Below are 20,964 nucleotides of genomic sequence, written 5' to 3'. Positions count from 1 at the left end.
TGTTGGGGAGGTGATGTTATCGCCTCTACCTCGTGTTGAGATTGAGTTCGAACCACTTTGGACGTGAGCTGCAGCTACAGTTGAAGTCGGAAGTTTACATACACTTAGTTTGGAGTGATTAAAACTCGTTTTTCAACCACTCCACAAATTTCTTGTTAAAAACTATTGTTTTGGGAAGTCGGCTAGGATATCAACTTTGTGCATGACAAGTACTTTTCCCAATAATTTTTACAGACAGATTATTTCACTTTTAATTCACTGTATCACAATTCCAGTGGGTCAGAAGTTTACATACACTAAGTTCACTGTGCCTTTAAACAGCTTTGAAAATTCCTGAAAATGGTTTCATGGCTTTAGAAGCTTCTGGTAGGCTAATTGACATCATTTGAGTCAATTGGAGGTGTACCTGTGGATGTATTTCAAGGCCTACCTTCAAACTCAGTGCCTCTTTGCTCATTGGAAAATCAAAAGAAATCAGTCAAGACCTCAAGTCTGGTTCATCCTTGGGAGCAATTTCCAAACGCCTGAAGGTACCACGTTCATCTGTACAAACAATAGTACGCAAGTATAAACACCATGGGACCACGCAGCCGTCATACCGCTCAGGAAGAAGACGCATTCTGTCTCCTAGAGATTAACATACTTTGGTTCTTCCGCAAGGAAGAAGCCACTGCTCCAAAACCGCCATAAAAAAGCCAGACTACGGTTTGCAACTGCATATGTCCTCTGGTCTGATGAAACAAAAATAGGACTGTTTGGCCATAACGACCATCGTTATGTTTGGAGGAAAATGGGGGAGGTTTGCAAGCCAAAGAACACCATCCCAACATCCCAACCTTGAAGCACGGGGGTGACAGCATCATATTGTGGGGGTGCTTTGTTGCAGGAGGGACTGGGGGACTTCACAAAATAGATGGCATCATGAGGAAAATTATGTGGATATATTGAAGCAACATCTCAAGACATCAGTCAGGAAGTTAAAGCTTGGTCGCAAATGGGTCTTCCAAATGGACAATGACTCCAAGCATACTTCCAAAGTTGTGGCAAAATGGCTTAAGGACAACAAAGTCAAGGTATTGGAGTGGCCATCACAAAGCCCTGACCTCAATCCTATAGAAAATTTGTGGGCAGAACTGAAAACGTGTGTGCGAGTAAGGAGGCCTACAAACCTGACTCAGTTACACCAGCTCTGTCAGGAGGAATGGGCCAAAATTCACCCAACTTATTGTGGGAAGCGTGTGGAAGGCTACCCAAAATGTTTGACCCAAGTTAAACAATTTAAAGGCAATGCTACCAAATACTCATTCAGTGTATGTAAACTTCTGACCTACTGGGAATGTGATGAAAGAAAGAAATCATTCTCGCTACTATTATTCTGACATTTCAAAATTTCTTAAAATATAGTGGTGATCCTAACTGACCTAAGACAGAGAATTTTTACTCTGATTAAATTTCAAAAATTGTGAAAAACTAAGTATAAATGTATTTAGCTAAGCTGTATGTAAACTTACGACTTCAACTGTACATGCATGCCTGGTCTGATATGTCAATACTTAACCCATCATTCTATACAGTTCTTCAAAAGAGGCGGTTCGTGAGGCTGACATGCTCTCTGACCTCACTCAAGGGGGTGGTGACTACTTACTTATCAAAGTTATAGGAACAATTTCCTCTTATAGTTTCTAAGATCACATCCCTCTCTTAACAAAAACACGAATAATTTTTCATACACAATGTAGAGGATGGAAGCTTTGTACATGTTGTGTATATACTTTTCATGTTACAGTATTTCCTTTATAGAATTTTTAATGACATCACAAAATAACAACCAAAATGACATTATTATTCTTTAGATGGCCTTTGACCATTCCCCAAGTTCTATGTTAGAAATGTTGTTCCAGTATTCACTTTACAATGTGTTAAGAGTTTCGGCTAGAAAATGTCTGTGAAACAAAGGCACATTCCTGTGTGAATTTAGAGAGGGAGATAACTGAATATTCTAATCCTTGATTTACAACAGGGTGTGAACTGTCAACCTCCCACCAGCTCCCATCTCCCCCCTCTGTGGGTGAGAGGGGATCTGGCTGAAGTTATTTATTGCCAAGCTGATCTGACCTATTTGGATCCTCACAGGACAGTCATGACATTAGTTTAGCTGAAGTAATTCCATCCAAACTGCTTACCGGGTTTCAGGCATAAGTCAAAGTTGTGATAATGTATAGAGGGTAATTCACTGTTCCTATACTTGTTCACAGGCGAAGCAGAAGACAGGATATTAAGCATGGAAACCCCTTGCGGCAGTGCAGAGGGTTCAATGCAAAAGGTACGTGATTCCGGCCAAAGCACTGAACAATATCTCCCTTACATCTTATATAGAGTGTGTATCTGAAAGCCTGGTCTGGCGAATAGATTTTTGTAAAAGGAGTTTAATTATTTTCTGCATACAATGGTCTCGCAACACAATCTCACGAAGGAGTTAACCACTGTTAATGGGTCAAATGGAGTCAAAAGGCCTTTTATTCAGATGATGCCGTAATCTATACTTCACTTTATTTCTCTGATTCTGTCTCCTTCAGTGGAGAAGCGTCTCAGTGAAACGGTGCAGTTTGGGGTGAAGGGGAGCAGTACGTTCCTGGAGTGCCAACCTAGATCTCCACAAGCGACAGTCAAATGGCTCTACCAGAAACCAGACGGCAGGAGGAAAGTGGTAAGACAAGGCCTAACGGACCGTTTATTTAACTTTTGTATGATGGCTGTAGATAATGTTGTCTTCTCCTTTTCGCCCACGCTGATGTTCCTTATCCCTTCTCTCCCCTTCCCCCAGCTGAGCCGAGACGGAGAGGTGCTGAAGACAGCTCATGGCATCTTGCTCAAGTCTCTGAGCCACGCTGACAGGGGGCTGTACCACTGCCTGGCCACTGAGAACAACTTCAAGCACACGGTGGTCCGCGTGGCCCTCCGCATCCTGGACCGGGAGATAGTGGAGGCCCTCACCTCCCTGGATGCCCCACCGGAGGACCAGAACCCCCATCACCACCGGCACCCCCACCACCCACCGCCCCCGCCTCAAACTCTGCCACCGCAGTTCTCCTCCCAGCCTGAGATCCGCCTCATCAACCAGTACTGTCAGTCCTACTGGCAGCAATTCAACTCCAACCTTCCCACAAAACGCACCAACAGGAGGCATGTCAAGAGCCAGCCAGAGCCAGCCCCAGGGGGCCCTATCCCCTCCTAGACCCCTTCTCTCCCCTCTCCTTCACTGGTGCACGGGCCAGGTCCTGGAGGGTCACAGTGGCCCTCCACACTGGTAACGTGCAGAGTCACTCACTCATGTTGTGATGTTGTTGTTATGTGTATTGTTCCTCCCATTCCCATTCAGGGTTAGTCTCCATGGGCCCAATTCTGACTTTAGATCCGTGCACATAGCTATGTGCTTTCTTGTAAATCATCTATTGATGTCAATGAGATTTGAGGTCCAATTGGAGTTACACGCACAGAGGGTTTGGGCCTAAAAATCTTCCCATTATTTAGCAAATGAACTGCCCTATTCAGTCCAAATTAGTAACTAGTATCCTGAATGTAATCCCTGATCCTATAAGCCTGGGTATTATCAATTGGATTGCTACTTATGTTATAGTATGTCTCACTCAGTATAAGCAGTTTTAGAAACTGCAGAGGATTGTTAGTGTACACAAGAGTTGTCTAGCCAGTACCATGGTAGTTAGGCGATAGGGAGACCCTATCATATGAATCATTGTAAAACCATACTTTTACAATCCATATGTTCCCCTGAATCCAACATTTTCAAAAATCTGTGTTTCAAACATTCATTTTAACTAATTGATGAAACATGGGCAATTTTTGTATTATTATGTGTATTGTGTTTCCATTCGAAATATTTTAACAGTAGAATCCTGCCAATGTCAAATCAGAAAGAATACGGCTCAGTTTTTCATCCGCCATTTTTTAAGATTCTGATATAACAATGAGGTGATCAATTTTAGCAAATTTACATTGTTTCGATTGTGTTTTTAAAATGACGTGTCACAGAAAATGTGGATAATCAGAAACTCCTGCTTAATTTGACCAAACGTATTTGTTAGCAGGAAGAAACTGACCAAATGAGTCTCTACTTCTTTTTATTTGTTGGACTCTTTGGGTTTATGCATATATATTTTCCCAATACAACAATTACTGGATACAAAACCATTAGCGTCAGCTAAAAAGCTATCCAAGTCTCCGACCTTGTGCTTCTTTCTGCTCAGCACTTCAACAGTGTGTTAGGCAGAGACAATATTTTGGACCAAACGCTGTTCCATTCTCCAGCCAAGACTATAGAGGGATTAAAAAATGTACATGTAAATAGAGCAAGTTTGGTTTGGAACGATTCATTCAGAAAAAGAGATTCATTAGCTGTTGATTATTGCAGTGAGAAAAGAAATGGAGACAGTACAGGAGTTTGCTATTGTATTGCTTCTAAATGACAATACATATGATCTCTTCTATGGGAGCTACATTACTTTTACACAGCCTGACCCCTGATATGAACCTGATCCAACAACAGAAACTGGACTGGAAGGCTCTTTGAAGTTTGACTATATGACATGGCCACACTGTATGACATGATTATTATACTCACTAGCACTCACCTGGCTCTATCAACCATGTTGCTTAGAGCTCCTTTTGCCTGATTCATAAGCTGTGGTCATCTTTCGACCTTATGCCATGTACTACGTGTGACCAGTGCATTCATATGGACTTTTAGATCTCACAGAGATCTATGTTAGGTTTGGACTTTTCATGAATCCACTGCACTCTCACCCACGCCATGAAACATATTTATTTTGAGACTAGATATTCCTGTTCTGCACTTTGGTGGTGGGGGTGTGAGGGCTGGGATGGGGAAGGGGATATTATTATTATCATGTGATTTACAGGACCAGTATTAACAGAAAGAGGATTTGAGGAAAAAGAGGTAGACCTTTTTGGAAACTAAAAGTAGAAAGATTTGAATTAATAAATTGTTATGGACAGGAACGCTCTAACAGATTACTCAACTCTGAAGCCAAAGAATACTCTTATTTGAATGAAAATGTGTTCTATTTAACATATTTTGCACTATATTCACATTGTTTGTGGCTTCACGTGGCTTCTTTGCCTTTTCTTAGCTATAGAGTTTGAATCCAGAAATGTCTACCTCTCGTTTCTGGAATATAATATGTACCAAAACAAAAATCACTCAAACAAAACAAAGTAACACTCGATACCATATTCCTTCTAGAGCAGGTAAAAATGTTTATGTGAGCTGATTCATGACGCCACGAGTGACATGAGTAAAAAAAAATATAGCTGCAAGCAGCCATGGTGGGGGTCAAGCTATGGCCCAACAGCGCCACCATGCGGCCAAACAGAACCACTCTACAGGTTAGCTATACTTACGTCCCTGAGCATATGTGCCAAATTCCATGACTCTGAGTCAAACAGATCAAGAGATATGCAGTTCCTTCAAAAGGTTTTCATACGCCTTATTCCATATTTTTCAACCACTCCACAAATTTCTTGTTAACAAATTATAGTTTTGGCAAGTCGGTTAGGACATCTAATTTGTGCATGACATAAGTAATTTTTCCAACAATTGTTTACAGACAGATTATTTCACTTATAATTCACTGTATCACAATTCCAGTGGGTCATACACTTAATTGACTGTGCCTTTAAACAGCTTGGAAAATTCCAGAAAATGATGTCATGGTTTTAGAAGCTTCTGATAGGCTAATTGACATCATTTGAGTCAATTGGAGGTTTTCCTGTGGATGTATTTCAAGGCCTAACTTCAAACTCAGTGCCTCTTTGCTTGACATCATGGGAAAATCAAAAAAATTGTAGACCTCTACAAGTCTGGTTCATCCTTGGGAGCAATTTCCAAACGCCTGAAGGTACCACGTTCATCTGTACAAACAATAGTACGCAAGTATAAACACCATGGGACCACGCAGCCGTCATACCGCTCAGGAAGGAGACGCGTTCTGTCTCCTAGAGATGAACGTACTTCGGTCCGAAAAGTGCAAATCAATCCCAGAACAACAGCAAAGGACCTTGTGAAGATGCTGGAGGAATTAGGTACAAAAGTATCTATATCCACATTAAAACGAGTCCTATATCGACATAACCTGACAGGCCGCTCAGCAAGGAAGAAGCCACTGCTCTAAAACCTCCATTAAAAAAGTCAGACTACGGTTTGCAACTGCACATGGGGATAAAGATCGTACTTTTTAGAGACGTCCTCTGGTCTGATAAAACAAAAATAGAACTGTTTGGCCATAATGACCATCGTTATGTTTGGGGGGAAAAGGGGGATGCTTGCAAGCCAAAGAGCACCATCCCAACTGTGAAGCACGGGGGTGGCAGCATCATGTTGTGAGGGTGCTTTGCTGCAGGAGGGACTGGTGCACTTCACAAAATAGATGGCATCGTGAGGGAGGAAAATTATGTGGATATATTGAAGCAACATCTCAAGACATCAGTCAGGAAGTTAAAGCTTGGTCGCAAATGGGTCTTCCAAATGGACAATGACCCCAAGCATACTTCCAAAGTTGTGGCAAAATGGCTTAAGGACAACAAAGTCAAGGTATTGGAGTGGCCATCACAAAGCCCTGACCTCAATCCTATAGAAATATTGTGGGCAGAACTGAAAAAGCTTGTGCGAGCAAGGAGGTCTAGAAACCTGACTCCGTTACACCAGCTCTGTCAGGAGGAATGGGCCAAAATTCACCCAACTTATTGTGGGAAGCTTGTGGAAAGCTACACGAAATGTTTGACCCAAGTTAAACAATTTAAAGGCAATGCTACCAAATACTAATTGAGTGTATGTAAACTTCTGACCCACTGGGAATGTGATGAAAGAAATAAAAGCTGAAATAAATCATTCTCTCTGCTATTATTCTGACATTTCACATTCTTAAAATAAAGTGGTGATCCTAACTGACCTAAGACAGGGAATTTTTACTCTGATTAACTGTCAGGAATTGTGAAAAACTGAGTTTAAATGTATTTGGCTAAAGTGTATGTAAACTTCCGACTTCAACTGTATATTTTCTCACCCATCTCCACACAATACCCCATAATGACAAGGTGACATGTTTTAATTGTTTGCACATTTATTGAAAATGAAATACAGAAATATCTAATTTACTTAAGTATTCACACCCTTGAGTCAATTCATTGTGGAAGCACCTTTGGCAGCGATTACAGCTGTGAGTCTTTCTGGGTAAGTCTTTAAGAGCTTTTCACACCTGGATTGTGCAACATTTGCCCATTGTTCTTTTCAAAATTCTTCAAGCTCTGTAACATTGGTTTTTGATCATTGCTAGACTGTCACGTTCCTGACCTATTTCTGTTAGTTTGTTTTATGTGTTAGTTGGTCAGGACGTGAGTTTGGGTGGGCATTCTATGTTTTCTGTTTCTATGTTGGTTTAGGGTTGCCTGGTATGGCTCTCAATTAGAGGCAGGTGTTTGGCGTTTCCTCTAATTGAGAGTCATATTTAGGTAGGTTGTTTCACAGTGTTCGTTGTGGGTGGTTGTCTCCTGTGTCTGTGTCGATGTTACACCATACGGGAATGTTTCGGTTTGTTCGTGCGTTTATGTAGTCTGTTCCTGTGTCAGCGTGCTTCGTGTATTTGTAAGTTCGTTTGTTCAGGTCTGTCTACATCGTTTTGTTATTTTGTTAGTTATATCAAGTATAGTTTGTTTTCGTCTTTGTCTGTTTTGTTTATTTAATAAATCAATATGTCATCACAACCCGCTGCATTTTGGTTCAATCCCTGCTCCTCCTCTTCGGATGAAGAGGAGGAGGAAAACCGTTACATAGACAACCATTTTCAGGTCTTGCCATAGATTTTAAAGTAGATTTAAGTCAAAACTGTATGTCCCTTAGGAACATTCACTGTCTTGGTAAGCAACTCCATTGTAGATTTGGCCTTCTGTTTTATGTTATTGTCCTGATAAAAGGTGAATTCATCTCCCAGTGTCTGGTGAAAGCAGACTTAACCAAGTTTCCCTCAAAGATTTTGCCTGTGCTTAGTTCTGTTCCATTTCTTTTTTATCCTGAAAAACTCCCCAGTCCATAACGATTACAAGTATACCATTAACATTATGCAACCACCACTATACTTGAAAATAAGGAGAGTGGTACTCAGTAATCAGCTGTATTGGATTTTTCCCAAACATACATAACACTTTGTATTCAAGACAAAAAGTGTATTGCTTTGCCAAATTGTTTGCACTATTACTTTAATGCCTTGTTGCAAAACAGGATGCATGTTTTGGAATATTTTTTATTCTGTACAGGCGTCCTTTTCACTCTGTCAATTAGGTTAGTATTGTGGAGTAACTACAATGTTGTTGATCCATCCTCAGTGTTCTCCTATCACAGCCATTAAACTCTTAACTGTTTTAAAGTCACAATTGGCCTCATAGTGAAATCCCTGAGCGGTTTCCTTCCTCTCTGGCAACTGAGTTAGGAAGGACAACTGTATCTTTGTAGTGACTGGGTGTTTTGATACACCATCCATCCATGCTATTTTGTTAGTTTTTTTGCATTGTTTTTAACTTATTTTTGTACATAATGTTGCTGCTACCATCTCTTATGACCGAAAAGAGCTTTTGGACATCAGAACAGCGATTACTCACCTTGAATTGGATGAAGAATTTTCCTTTAATTACTCGGACGAGAGGGATTTACTCCAGACACCCGAACAGGCCCTCATCCCCGTCATTCGCAGGAGAAAAAGACAGAGATTTCTCGAAAGGAGATCGGGGTGCCTTGTGAGGATCAGGCGACGAGTGGCTAATCTGCCTTTGCTATCTGTACTATTGGCCAATGTACAATCACTGGATAATAAATTGGACGAACTTAAAGCACATATATCCTACCAACAGGACATTAAAAACTGTAATATCTTATGTTTCAGCGAGTCGTGGCTGAACGACTACATGAATAACATACAGCTGGCAGGTTATACACTGTATCGACAGGATAGAACCGCAGCCTCTGGTAAGACGGGGTGGCGATCTATGTATATTTGTAAACAACAGCTGGTGCACGATATCTAAGGAAGTCTCAAGGTTTTGCTCACCTGAGGTAGAGTATCTCATGATAAGCTGTAGACCACACTATCTAACTAGAGAGATTTTGTCTGTATTTTTCATAGCTGTCTACATACCACCACAGACCGATGCTGGCACTAAGACTGCACTCAATGAGCTGTATGCCGCCATAAGCAAACAGGAAAACGCTAATCCAGAGGTGGCGCTCCTAGTGGCCAGGGACTGTAATGCAGGGAAACTTAAATCCGTTTTACGTCATTTCTATCAGCATGTTAAATGTGCAACCAGAGGGGGAAAAAACTCTAGACCACCTTTACTCCACACACAGAGATGTGTACAAAGCTCTCCCTCGCCCCCCATTTGGCAAATCTGACCATAATTCTATCCTGATTCCTGCTGACAAGCAACAATTAAAGCAGGAAGCACCAGTGACTCGGTCAATAAAAAAGTGGTCAGATGAAGCAAATGCTAAGCTACAGGACTGTTTTGCTAGCACAGACTGGAATATGTTCCAGGATGGCATTGAGGAGTACACCACAAGAGAAAGAAGATGATTGTGGACTACAGGAAAAGGAGAACAAAGCACGCCCCCATTCTCATCGACGGGGCTGTAGTGGAGCAGGTTGAGAGCTTCAAGTTCCTTGGCATCCATATCACCAACAAACTAACATGGTCCAAGCACACCAAGACAGTCGTGAAGAGGGCACGACAAAACCTATTCCCCCTCAGGAGACTGAAAAGATTCGGCATGGGTCTTCAAATCCTCAAAAAGGTTCTACAGCTGAGAGCATCGAGAGCATCCTGACGGGTTGCATCACTGCCTGGTATGGCAACTGCTCGGCCTCCGACCGTAAGGCACTACAGAGGGTAGTGCGTACGGCCCAGTACATCACCAGGGCCAAGCTTCCTGCCATCCAGGACCTCTATACCAGGCGTTGTCAGAGGAAGGCCCTAAAATTGTCAAAGACTCCAGCCACTCTAGTCATAGACTGTTCTCTCTGCTACCGCACGGCAGGCGGTACCGGAGCGCCATGTCTAGGTCCAAGATGCTTCGAAACAGCTTCTACCCCCAAGCCATAAGTCTCCTGAATATCTAATCAAATAGCTACCCCAGACTATTTGCATTGCCCCCTCTGCCCGTTTTTTTACGCTGCTGCTACTCTCTGTTGTCTATGCATAGTCACTTTAATAACTACCTACATGTACATATTACCTCAATTACCTCGACTAACCGGTGCCCCAGCACATTGACAGGTACATTGACATTGACAGGTACCCCCTGTATATAGCCCTGCTATTGTTATTTTACTGCTGCTCTTTAATTATTTGTTACTTTTATTTCTTTTTTTTGTTGTATTTTTCTTAAAATGTAATTGTTGGTTAAGGGCTTGTAAGTAAGCATTTCACTGTAAGGTCTACACCTGTTGTATTCGGTGCATGTGACAAATACAATTTGATTTGAACTAATAACTGTGTGTAGGGTACAGAGAAAAGGTAGTCATTCAAAAATCATGTTAAGCACTATTAATGCACACAGAGTGAGTTCATGCAACTTATTATGTGACTGGTTAAGCAAATATTTACTCCTGAACTTATTTAGGCTTGCCATTAATAAAGGGGTTGAATATTTATTGACTCAAGACATTTCAGCTTTTCATTTTTTATTAATTTGTAAAAATTCAAAAAAATATAATTCCACTTTGAGATTATGGGGTATTGTGTGGAGGCCAGTCACAACAATGTTTTATTTAATCAATTTTAAATTCAGGTTGTAACACAACAAAATGTGAAAAAAGTCAAGGGGCGTGAATACTTTCTGAAGGCACTGTAAATATGTGCCCGTTGAAGTGCCACCCTGTGGTCAATCTAAATGTGCTTGCATACAGTTCGTATTGTAACAAAACTTAATACACATGTTCAAAACGCTGTCAAGAACACTGTCAAGACTCAATATGTTGAGATTGACAGCGTTTTGAACATGTGTATTAAGTTGTGTTACAATTCGAATAACTCTGTCTGATTTAGTCAGGTCCCAAATTATTGGCACCCTTGATAGAACTGAGGAAAAAAGACTATAAAATAAATAATACAACTACTGATTTTCATTAGCCATCTCAGTATCCGGACTTGAACACCCTATTGGAAACATGTGGTTTGAATTGAAAAGGGCAGTCCATAAATGCAGACGAAGAATATCAAAGATATGTAAAGATTATGTATGGAGGAATGGTCTAAGACCATACCTACATAATGTGTTCTCCAATCTCATAAAACAGTGCGCACATTTGCTATATAATGCAGTTTTTGTGATATAACCATCAGTAGAGTTGAAAATGCGATGGAAACCCATTTAACTTGTATTTTGCATTCGGTACATGGGAATTTAACGTCAAAAGTAATTTTTACGCTTATAACGTCATCACGCACCGTCTTTTATCTGCAAAAAGTTTGTTTGATGGAAACATCTCTGGTGGGAAAATGTGCATATTGTTTTAAGCAGATTTTGAATATTCACGTGAAATATTACAGCGGCCTTTTCTACTCCCTACTGCACATAACCAGTTAGCCAATCAGATTGGCTTATATGCAAACCACAATGACTTACTCCAGCAGGAAAGTCCACTGTGGCATTCACGTGCTATCAGAGTTATCGGAAGATCCTTGTTCTCACTGGGAAATTTCACTTGAGTGACCCTCCAAATTGGAATTACAGGGAACCTCAACATTTTGTTGCCGGGTTGTGACGTTTCACCACTGACCTGACAACAAATCCAGTTTTGACAATTACAATATGTATAATGTAGCGACCAGTAGTTTCTTGTCAATGCTAGCATGCTAGCTAAGATCATTATTATCAATGTTAGCTAGCTTAGCGATTCAACGTACTTTGGTGATGTCATTATCAATCTACTGCATACCCCTTAAAGATGCACTATGCGGAAATCGCTCCGCCATTTCCTGGTTGCTAAAATTGTGACCGACTGACTGATCTATAAATAATATTGAGTAGTTATTTATGATGCAAGGTGATTTGCATATTACTCAGTCTCGCCTTGGCTTTAAAGTCGCCTGCAATGTCGAACGCACCCAATCATGTCGGACTTCCCAGTTTACCATTTCCCACATGAAGCCAGCATTAGAACAAGTCGACCCCTCTCAGAAGGAATACTGTGTATTTAGCGGTTCTTAGAAATGCGTTTATATTTTTCAGTGTAGTTTAGAAGAGACCCCACCTTTGTGAATGGGGAGGACATGCGTCACCTTTTAGATCTTTAGATCTTAGGGATAGCACCAGAAGAAATAGTTAAATAAAAAAATGTGGGTGAAAGGGTCTACAATGACGGGGTCAGAAATCTGCAGTATAAAGGCACTTAGTACGTCATTGACATAAAATGGTTCAAATGGAGAAAAAAAAGTGAGTGCCTGGACGTGCATCATTCTCTACTATGTTTAGAGGTGAATAAAGGACTCCCTCTAGTAGAACTTGAGGTATTTTTGGAATCTATTCTTTCAAATAGGTGGCCAGCTGAGACACAATTATTATTAGAAGAACCACATTATGGGACCAGAGGCTGTCATAACCTGCTGGGGCAGTTAATGAGGGGGTGGAGTTTTGTTTAAAAGATCTTATCACTTTCTAGAATTTAGCTGGAATTTCAGCACTCTCATATACACAATTCAAGAAGTACTGTATGTTGACTTTGCTTTTCTAACCAGAGTAAGACATCTATTTCTCAAATGTCTGAAGGTCTGTCAGTCAGAGCTAGAATCAGTCAATCTAGCCTTAGCCCAAGCTAAGTTTTTTTCATGAACTCTTTCAGACAATTCATGCGTGAACCATGGGTTAGATCTGTCCTTTACCCTTAATCTTATATATGGGGCATTCTTATCTGCAACCGAGTTAAACAAAGAACAAAAAAATGTAAGGGCCTGATCTGAATCAGAGATAAAGGACACACCCTCCCAATCATACAACGTCAGGTCATACATGAAATATTGCTAATTGAAAGTATTTAAAAAAAATCTTTGTAATAATGGGCGGACGCAATATAGGTAGGCTAGTATCTCTATTGCAGACAATTTTACATTGGTCACTGATCTTGTTAGCAAAGATTCCATTGGCTGTATACTTGTTAGGGGCGTTTGTCAGAATAATATCCAAAATAGTAGATTTTTCAGCATGTTTTAAGTTGGGGCGGGTTGGTTTAATTATCAGTTGAGTCAAATTTAGCTCAGTACAAATATATTTCAGTCTATCTGATGCTGGCATCAACATTCAGATTCAGCATTGTTAGACAGCAAGTCAGACAATTTGCTTAGAGCGATTGAGAGGGCCGAGGATGGGCGATAAACTCCCACTAATTTTAGTTGGGAATCATTACCAAGGCCCACATTTAGGACAAGACATTCAAATTTCTTGGGTACAGAGGTGGTAATACACACAGCAACATTCAAGTTGTTCTTTATGAATATGTTAACACCCCCACCTCTGTCAGATCTATAAACATTTTATCCATTCAGAGACACATCAGTAATTATCAAAACGTCCACATTGGTTTGAGAAGCCAGAATTACAATAATAACCATTTTTGAAATCAAACTTGCTATGATCAGTGGAGATTTTAGCATGTAAATCTTGGTGGGGCAAAAAAAAAATGTGGGGGGGTGCATGCCAGCAAAGCCACTACACAACACAACACAATGTGTTTGATGCCATTTAATTTTCTCCGTTCTAGCTATTATTATAAGCCGTCCTCCCCTCAGGAGCCTCCACTGTGTGGACACCAAGGGACTTGAAGCTCGCGACCCACTTCACAATAGCCTTTTCGATATGGATGGGGCCGTGCTCTCACCTCTTTCTCTTATAGTCCACGATCAGCTCCTTGGTCTTACTGATGTTGAGGAAGAGGTTGTTGTCCTGGCACCACACTGCTACGTCTCTGACCTCCCTGTAGGCTGTCTCATTGCCGTCGGTGATCAGTCCTACCACCGTCGTTTCGTCAGCAAACTTGATGATGGTGTTGGAGTCAAGCCTGGCCACGCGGTCGTGGGTGAACAGGGAGTACAGGAAGTGACTAAGCACATACCTCTGAGGGGATTGTGTTGAGGGTCAGCGTGGCGGATGAGCTTGGAGGGGACTATTTATTTATTTTATTTTTTATTTATTTATCCGTTATTTTACCAGGTAAGTTGACTGAGAACACATTCTCATTTGCAGCAACGACCTGGGGAATAGTTACAGGGGAGAGGAGGGGGATGAATAAGCCAATTGTAAACTATGATGTTGAACGCTGAGCTGTAGTCTATGAACAGCATTCTCACATAGTTATTTCACCTCTTGTGTACGTGGGCGAGGGCAGTGTGAAGTGCAATTGAGATTGCATCATCTGTGGATCTGTTGTATGCGTGGTATGCGAATTGGATTGGGTCTAGTGTGCCTGGGATGATGTCGTATTTGAAAGGGTATCTTTTATTTGAAGTATTTGAAAGTATTTTCTAATAATTTCCAATAAATACTACTTGAAATGTTCAGACACTTGTTTCCAAATACATTTCAAATACCACTAAAACCAAACAGACCTGGATTCAAATGCATTAAGTATTTAAATATTTGAAAATACACTTGTCTGTGTATTTGAGTATTTTCAATATATAAATACTTTGAATACATTAGTTTACAACCTTGTCTCCTCATCTCCTATTTGACGGCATCTAGCCCCCAAGACTGATCGAAGCATAGATTAGTCTTGAGGTCTCTGCATTGGTCAGCTGGTCTTCACTGATCCCAGCGCTGGATAACAAGTTCTTCAGGTCAGGGTCCAGGTTGTGGGTCTACAATCAGATAATTAGCAGTTAGCAACACATGTTCATGGCTCTAATGTATCCCCGTAAGACATAATGTATTTCTGTAGAATAAATGTGTTCATAACTTTGAGTTGCAATTGAAGTGACCTATGAGTTAATGTTGGTTAACTTTACTTATTGTTTTCAAGAGAAAGCAGGCATTGATGGCTATAGACTAGGGCTGGGTGATATAGCCAATATATCATATACATTTTTGAAGGTATGGCGGTATTTGACAATTTATGATTCAGTTTCTAAATAATACAAGTTCTTAATATGTTTGATGAGTAGTGCATGACCCTAGAATGGCAGCAAATTAATTCTAAGCAATTTTAATAGGCTCTCTCCATTCTGATGGTTTTATTCTCAACTAAACTAGGACAAAACTGACAGTGAAGTTGTCCAACTTGTTGAACTTTTCATTTATTTATCACTGTATAAAAATACCTTAAGATGGTATTGTAAAAATCCATACCAGTATGTATATCGGTATTTATGATATATTGCCCAGCCCTACTATAGATAACCTCTCAACTATGATATAATTTATGCTTAGGTGCCCGATTCCAACCCAAGTTAAGCGTGCGTAAATGGAACATAATTTATTTATGGACTTTTCTCTCTACGTGTACTTTAACCTTGAACTTAAGCATGAGAATAGCATGCTACTTACTCGCTATTCGTTTGGGATGTAGATCGAATAAATGAAGGTGTGACAGAGGTGTGTCTACAGATACGACATATTCTGACCTTGACTTAATTACCTAATAACTCCACTACGTTTACGTGCAAACCATGAATAAGGTCTAGCGAACCTACCGGTTCCAAATTGAAAAAGCATCTACATTTGTCACGCCTGCTCCCGCTCCCGCTCCCGCTCCCCCTCCCTGGCCCCCGAAGGCTCCAGGGTCCCCATCATTACGCACACCTGCCTTCCTTCGTCACACGCATCAGCAATTATTGGACTCACATGTGCCATTACCTCCCCTATATCTGTTTGTCCCCCTGCTCTGTTCCCGGCTTCAGGATTAACGTTCATATGCCCATTTTTTTGTACATTAAAGAACATCAAATTGATCAGAAATACAGTGTAGACATGGTTAATGCTGTAAATGACTATTGTAGCTGGAAACGGCAGATTTTTAATGGAATATCTACATAGGCGTACAGAGGCCCATTATCAGCAACCATCACTCCTGTGTTCCAATGGCACGTTGTGTTAGCTAATCCAAGTTTATCATTTTAAAAGGCTAATTGATCATTAGAAAACCCTTTTGCAATTATGTTAGCACAGCTGAAAACTGTTGTTCTGATTAAAGAAGCAATAAAACTACTGGCCTTCTTTAGACTAGTTTGAGTATCTGGAGCATCAGCATTTGTGGGTTCGATTACAGGCTCAAAATGGCCAGAAACAAATAACTTTCTTCTGAAACTCATCATTCTATAATTGTTCTGAGAAATGAAGGCTATTCCATGCGAGGAATTGCCAAGAAACTGAGATCTCGTACAACGCTGTGTACTACTCCCTTCACAGAACAGCGCAAACTGTCTCTAACCAGAATAGAAAGAGAAGTGGAAGGCCCCGGTGCACAACTGAGCAAGAGGACAAGTACATTAGAGTGTCTAGTTTGAGAAACAGACGCCTCATTAGTCCTCAACTGGCAGCTTCATTAAATAGTACCCGCAAAACACCAGTCTCAACGTCAACAGTGAAGAGGCGACTCCGGGATGCTGGCCTTCTAGGCAGAGTTCCTCTGTCCAGTGTCTGTGTTCTTTTGCCCATCTTCATCTTTTCTTTTTATTGGCAAGTCTGAGATATAGCTTTTTCTTTGCAACTCTGCCTAGAAGGCAAGCATCCCGGAGTCGCCTCTTCGCTGTTGATTAGATGAGAAATAATGTACATTTATTTTATTTTGCAGTCATTTCATTATTACAAGCAAGATCTGCCATTACTTTTGGTTTAGTCCAGTTACTACTGTAAGTGGATTTAAATTGAGAAAATAAAACAGTATTAAGAAGTTGACGTAAGGCTTCAAAACTACAGTTGATCTCGTTGATTGAGCACTAACAGTATGGCTGTATAGGTTACTGACTTAAATCCACTGGTGGATCCCATATCAGCCTTGGTCGGTTTAACTATCTTATTCTTGCTCTTCTTTTGCTTATTTCACCTCTGAATAGTTATACAGGCAGGGGAGGGAGTGGGCATGGCTGGTCAGCATTAGCGGAATGCTAGGATGTCAGGGTTCTGGATGTCCACAATGAATAGGCTCCCAGTGTAACACAGACAATGTGAGTCGGGAAGCAAGTACAGGGAATGAATCATTTAGTAAATAAACAAACATGGACCAAGAAACACAAGCAGCGTACAGACAGAAACAATAACGCCTGGGGAAGGAATCAAAGGGAGTGACAGATATAGGGAAGGTAATCAGGAAGGTAAGTCCAGGTGAGTCTGATGAGACACTGGTGCGCGTAACGATGGTGACAGCTGTGCGTAATAATGAGCAGCCTGGTGACCTAGAGCGCCGGAGAGGGAGTATACGTGATGCTCCAGCTGCAGGACGCAGACCAAAGGGACGATTCCGGGGACCAGGAGCAGACCGGTCGCCTCTGCTGAGGCACGGGAACCTGACGAGCTGGCTGAGGCGCGGGAACCTGACGAGCCGGCTGAGGCGCAGGAACCTGACAAACCGCCTAAGGCGCGGGAATCTGACGAGCCGGCTGAGGCGCAGGAGCCTGATGAGCCAGCTGAGGCACGGGAGCCTGACGAGCTTATCGAGTCTTGTGAACCTGGCGAGCCAGCTAAGGCATGGAAGCCTGACGAGCTAGCTGAAGCATCCTCGATGGACTCGGCAACAGACGCTTGACCGGCCAACCGAGTCTTGTTAACCTGGGGTGCCGGGCTGAGGCATGGAAGCCTGACGAGCCGGCTAAGGCATCCTCGGTTGCTCTGGCAGCGGCACCTGGACCCGACATCACCTACCAACACTACAACAACAAAAAACACTCCCTAACGCTCCCCTTGGGTGAGGCGCTTTTCTGTGACGGAGTGAGTCGGGAAGCAAGTACTGTACAGGGAGTGAATAATTTCATAAATATATGAACATGGCCCAAACAAGAAACATGAGCAATGTACAGACATGAAACAGAAACAATAACGCCTGGGGAAAGAACCCCAAAAAATAGGAAAATTTTCCTCAAACTTTTTCTAATAATGTGTAAGCTATCAAAGGAGGTGGTCACCACTCCTCCGCTAATTAGTGAACCTCCACCCATAATTGATCTCTGACCTCAGCAGCGATACCAACCCTAATTATGCCATTAGCGAAAAAACAGCCGAAATTGCGAACGCTCTCCAAAATCCACCATCAAAACACAGGCTTTGTGACGGTTCTCCCCACTTTTGCACTGATGTCTCGCCATAAAAATGTGGCATCGGTCCAATACCACAGTGCACAGCTGAAGCACGTGCCAGACATGGCTAACATGAGGGGACAGGTGGAGAGAACTGAGCAACTATTGACTAAAGCAGGAAATGAAAACATTCTGCTCGTCGAGGAACTGCGTTTGAAATCTGAACAATTAAAAGTAATTGCAAATACTTATGACGATGAACGAGCACAAACTCTCCAACAAAATCGTTGTCTCCAGGAACAACTCGATTTAGCCAAAACTAAATACGATGTAGTCCAGTCCAAACTAGATAAATCTGTCAAATTATCTACAAACAGGAGCGCACAATTTGATAACATGCAGGCAGTTTTGTCGAACGTTACACAAGGTAACAATGTTCTACTCCAAATTCTGCAGACCAAAGACGATCAGTTGATGAACACAATGACTAAGTTGGATGACAAATCAGCAGAACTCAGAACGCTGACCAAATGAATGATGAGAGAACTCGGGTGATGAAGATGGAAATCTTGATTTCTTAGCAAGTGGAAGAAATCTCATCACTGAATCTCTCAATCAGTACTCAAGACCTCTATCTGCAAACCATGACAGATAAGTTTGAGACCGAAAGGATCAAGTGCGACACTCACGTGTCCAAAATCAGTACAATTTTTTTAAGCGCTCAAGTGGACTCTGCAATGCAGCAGAATACCACCCTTAGGTACCATCTGGAGGAAATCCAGAATGGTCACGCTCTTCAGCGTGACTACCCATCCAAGCAACCGGAGCCCTGTACTCAAAGGAGTGAAGACGATAGGTTTCAGACATTGCCTCCATCAAGTGTCCCTCAGTCTTCTCCTCTTGGCCATTCGGCACTGAGTAATATGGCGCCTCTTGGCCAACAAAGCCAAAGCTTGGCTTCTCCTTTTGGCCTTTCGTCCCCACTTTCCCCAAAGGATGAAGCCAACCCTCTCCGCCCGCTTGACGCGGAATACCTTGACAAACTCGTCAAGAATTTACCCACCTTTGACCCGGTTCCTTGTCAGGCAAACGATACTGAGACGTTCCTAGCTGTGCTAAATGACTACGCTAAACTTGCCACAGCTTTGAAATTAGAATTCAGTGGTTCTGCGACTAGCAAACACGATAGCTCACTGGCTAACATGGTCAAACAAGCTCGTAACAGCACCCACAAGCTTACTATCATAGGCTTCGTTCAGCTTACTTTGGCCTACTCACTGAAACAGGAATGGAAGACCGGTTACCATTTAAACGAATGTTTCTGTCGAACATGTATCCCACCTTCATTACCTACTTGGGCCCTGCAGCCCACGTTGGCCTGCCTATCTTACAACCCAGAGAGATTGCAAGCACAGCCTTTGAGGCATCAAAAGCTCGCAACGCTAAGAGCCTTGACCACTCGGTTTTGAAGTTTGACCAGGAGCACTCACTCCAGTTTGTGGGTGCATTATCAGGTATTGGAGCGTTAAGAGATGACGCACAACCACGAAACCATGATTCCAATAACCTCCGCGGTTGAAATAACTGTAGAGTACGTCACCATCAAAACGACTACCGCTACAATCGACCTGTTCACTACGTTCCTGCACCCAACCCACACAAAGTGTCAGAGCACAAGGGTAACAAAGGGTTGAAGGATGATCAAAACGTAGACCAATGTTCTCCAGAAGTTCCACTACGTGAAGAACTAAAGCGAGAAACATTTGAGAGGAAGGACTAGACGGGGAATTACCGGACACCAGGTCCGCAGGAATTAACACCCATAGCAAGGACGTTAAAATTAAAATCTCTCCCGCTCTCACTCGAGACCCTATCCAGGGCCCGCTTGATCAAGAAACAAGCCCACGTGCTTTGTCTATAGACTCTGATACAAAGGTTGCGAAGAAAAAGTTCAAACGCTTCGTTAAAGCCAAGCTCACTCAAAATCTGAAACGTCGATCTGCTTCCATCTTGAACAGAAATGACACATCATGTCGTTGCGAACGACCACTCCACTTTGTGGGGAATATGTCCACTAAACACGAATCGAAACGACCATACCTGGAAACAGTCCTGAAGGACTGCTTAACTTGTCATGCGCAAATTGATTCGGGTGCGACAATATCACTCATCTCTCAAACATTGTTCGATGATCTCAAAAGAGCTTTGAAGCCAACTAAACGTTGGTTAAAAGTGGAACGATGCGACACTACACTTCGAGGGGTCACTCAGACTACCTCGCCTCTCACATTGAGAGTCATGCTGAAACTACACTTCAAGGACGTATCGCTCGTTCACCCTGTGTATGTTACCAGCCTCGAAACTGTACCCCTGCTACTGGGAGCAGACTTGATGGATCGGTTACTCCCATTGATGGATTGGAAAACCAACCAGGTATGGTCACAGGCTACAGTGCCTTCTCCACCGACCACACTGTCTTCCCCTAATGCTAGCTGCAGCGCAGTCAGTCACGAGGGGTATCTGTCGAAAGCACCCCTTGGGAAAAAGACGTTTAGAAACCTCTTGGAGCAGAATCCAATCCAAGGAGATATTACGATATCTCGACACATTCCATCAGCCAATCTGATTGACCATTCTTTTCATGATTTTGAGCCAGCT

At 42.0% G+C, this 20,964-nt stretch overlaps 1 protein-coding gene across 1 annotated transcript in view; it reads left to right on the top strand.

The window, feature by feature from the left end:
- Positions 1–7,797, top strand: part of LOC139556988 (semaphorin-3F-like) — a 106,804-nt gene extending 99,007 nt beyond the window's left edge. The window contains exons 17-19 of the mRNA XM_071371224.1: positions 2,256–2,323; positions 2,577–2,707; positions 2,825–7,797. Coding sequence (XP_071227325.1) covers positions 2,256–2,323; positions 2,577–2,707; positions 2,825–3,235 — 610 coding nt within the window. The 3' untranslated portion in view covers positions 3,236–7,797. The remainder of the gene's footprint in view (positions 1–2,255; positions 2,324–2,576; positions 2,708–2,824) is intronic.
- Positions 7,798–20,964: the final 13,167 nt, after the last annotated feature.

The sequence above is a fragment of the Salvelinus alpinus genome, chromosome 28 (genome assembly GCF_045679555.1).
Source record: "Salvelinus alpinus chromosome 28, SLU_Salpinus.1, whole genome shotgun sequence".
Lineage (NCBI taxonomy): Eukaryota > Metazoa > Chordata > Actinopteri > Salmoniformes > Salmonidae > Salvelinus > Salvelinus alpinus.
This window is presented reverse-complemented; position numbering and strand designations above follow the sequence as displayed.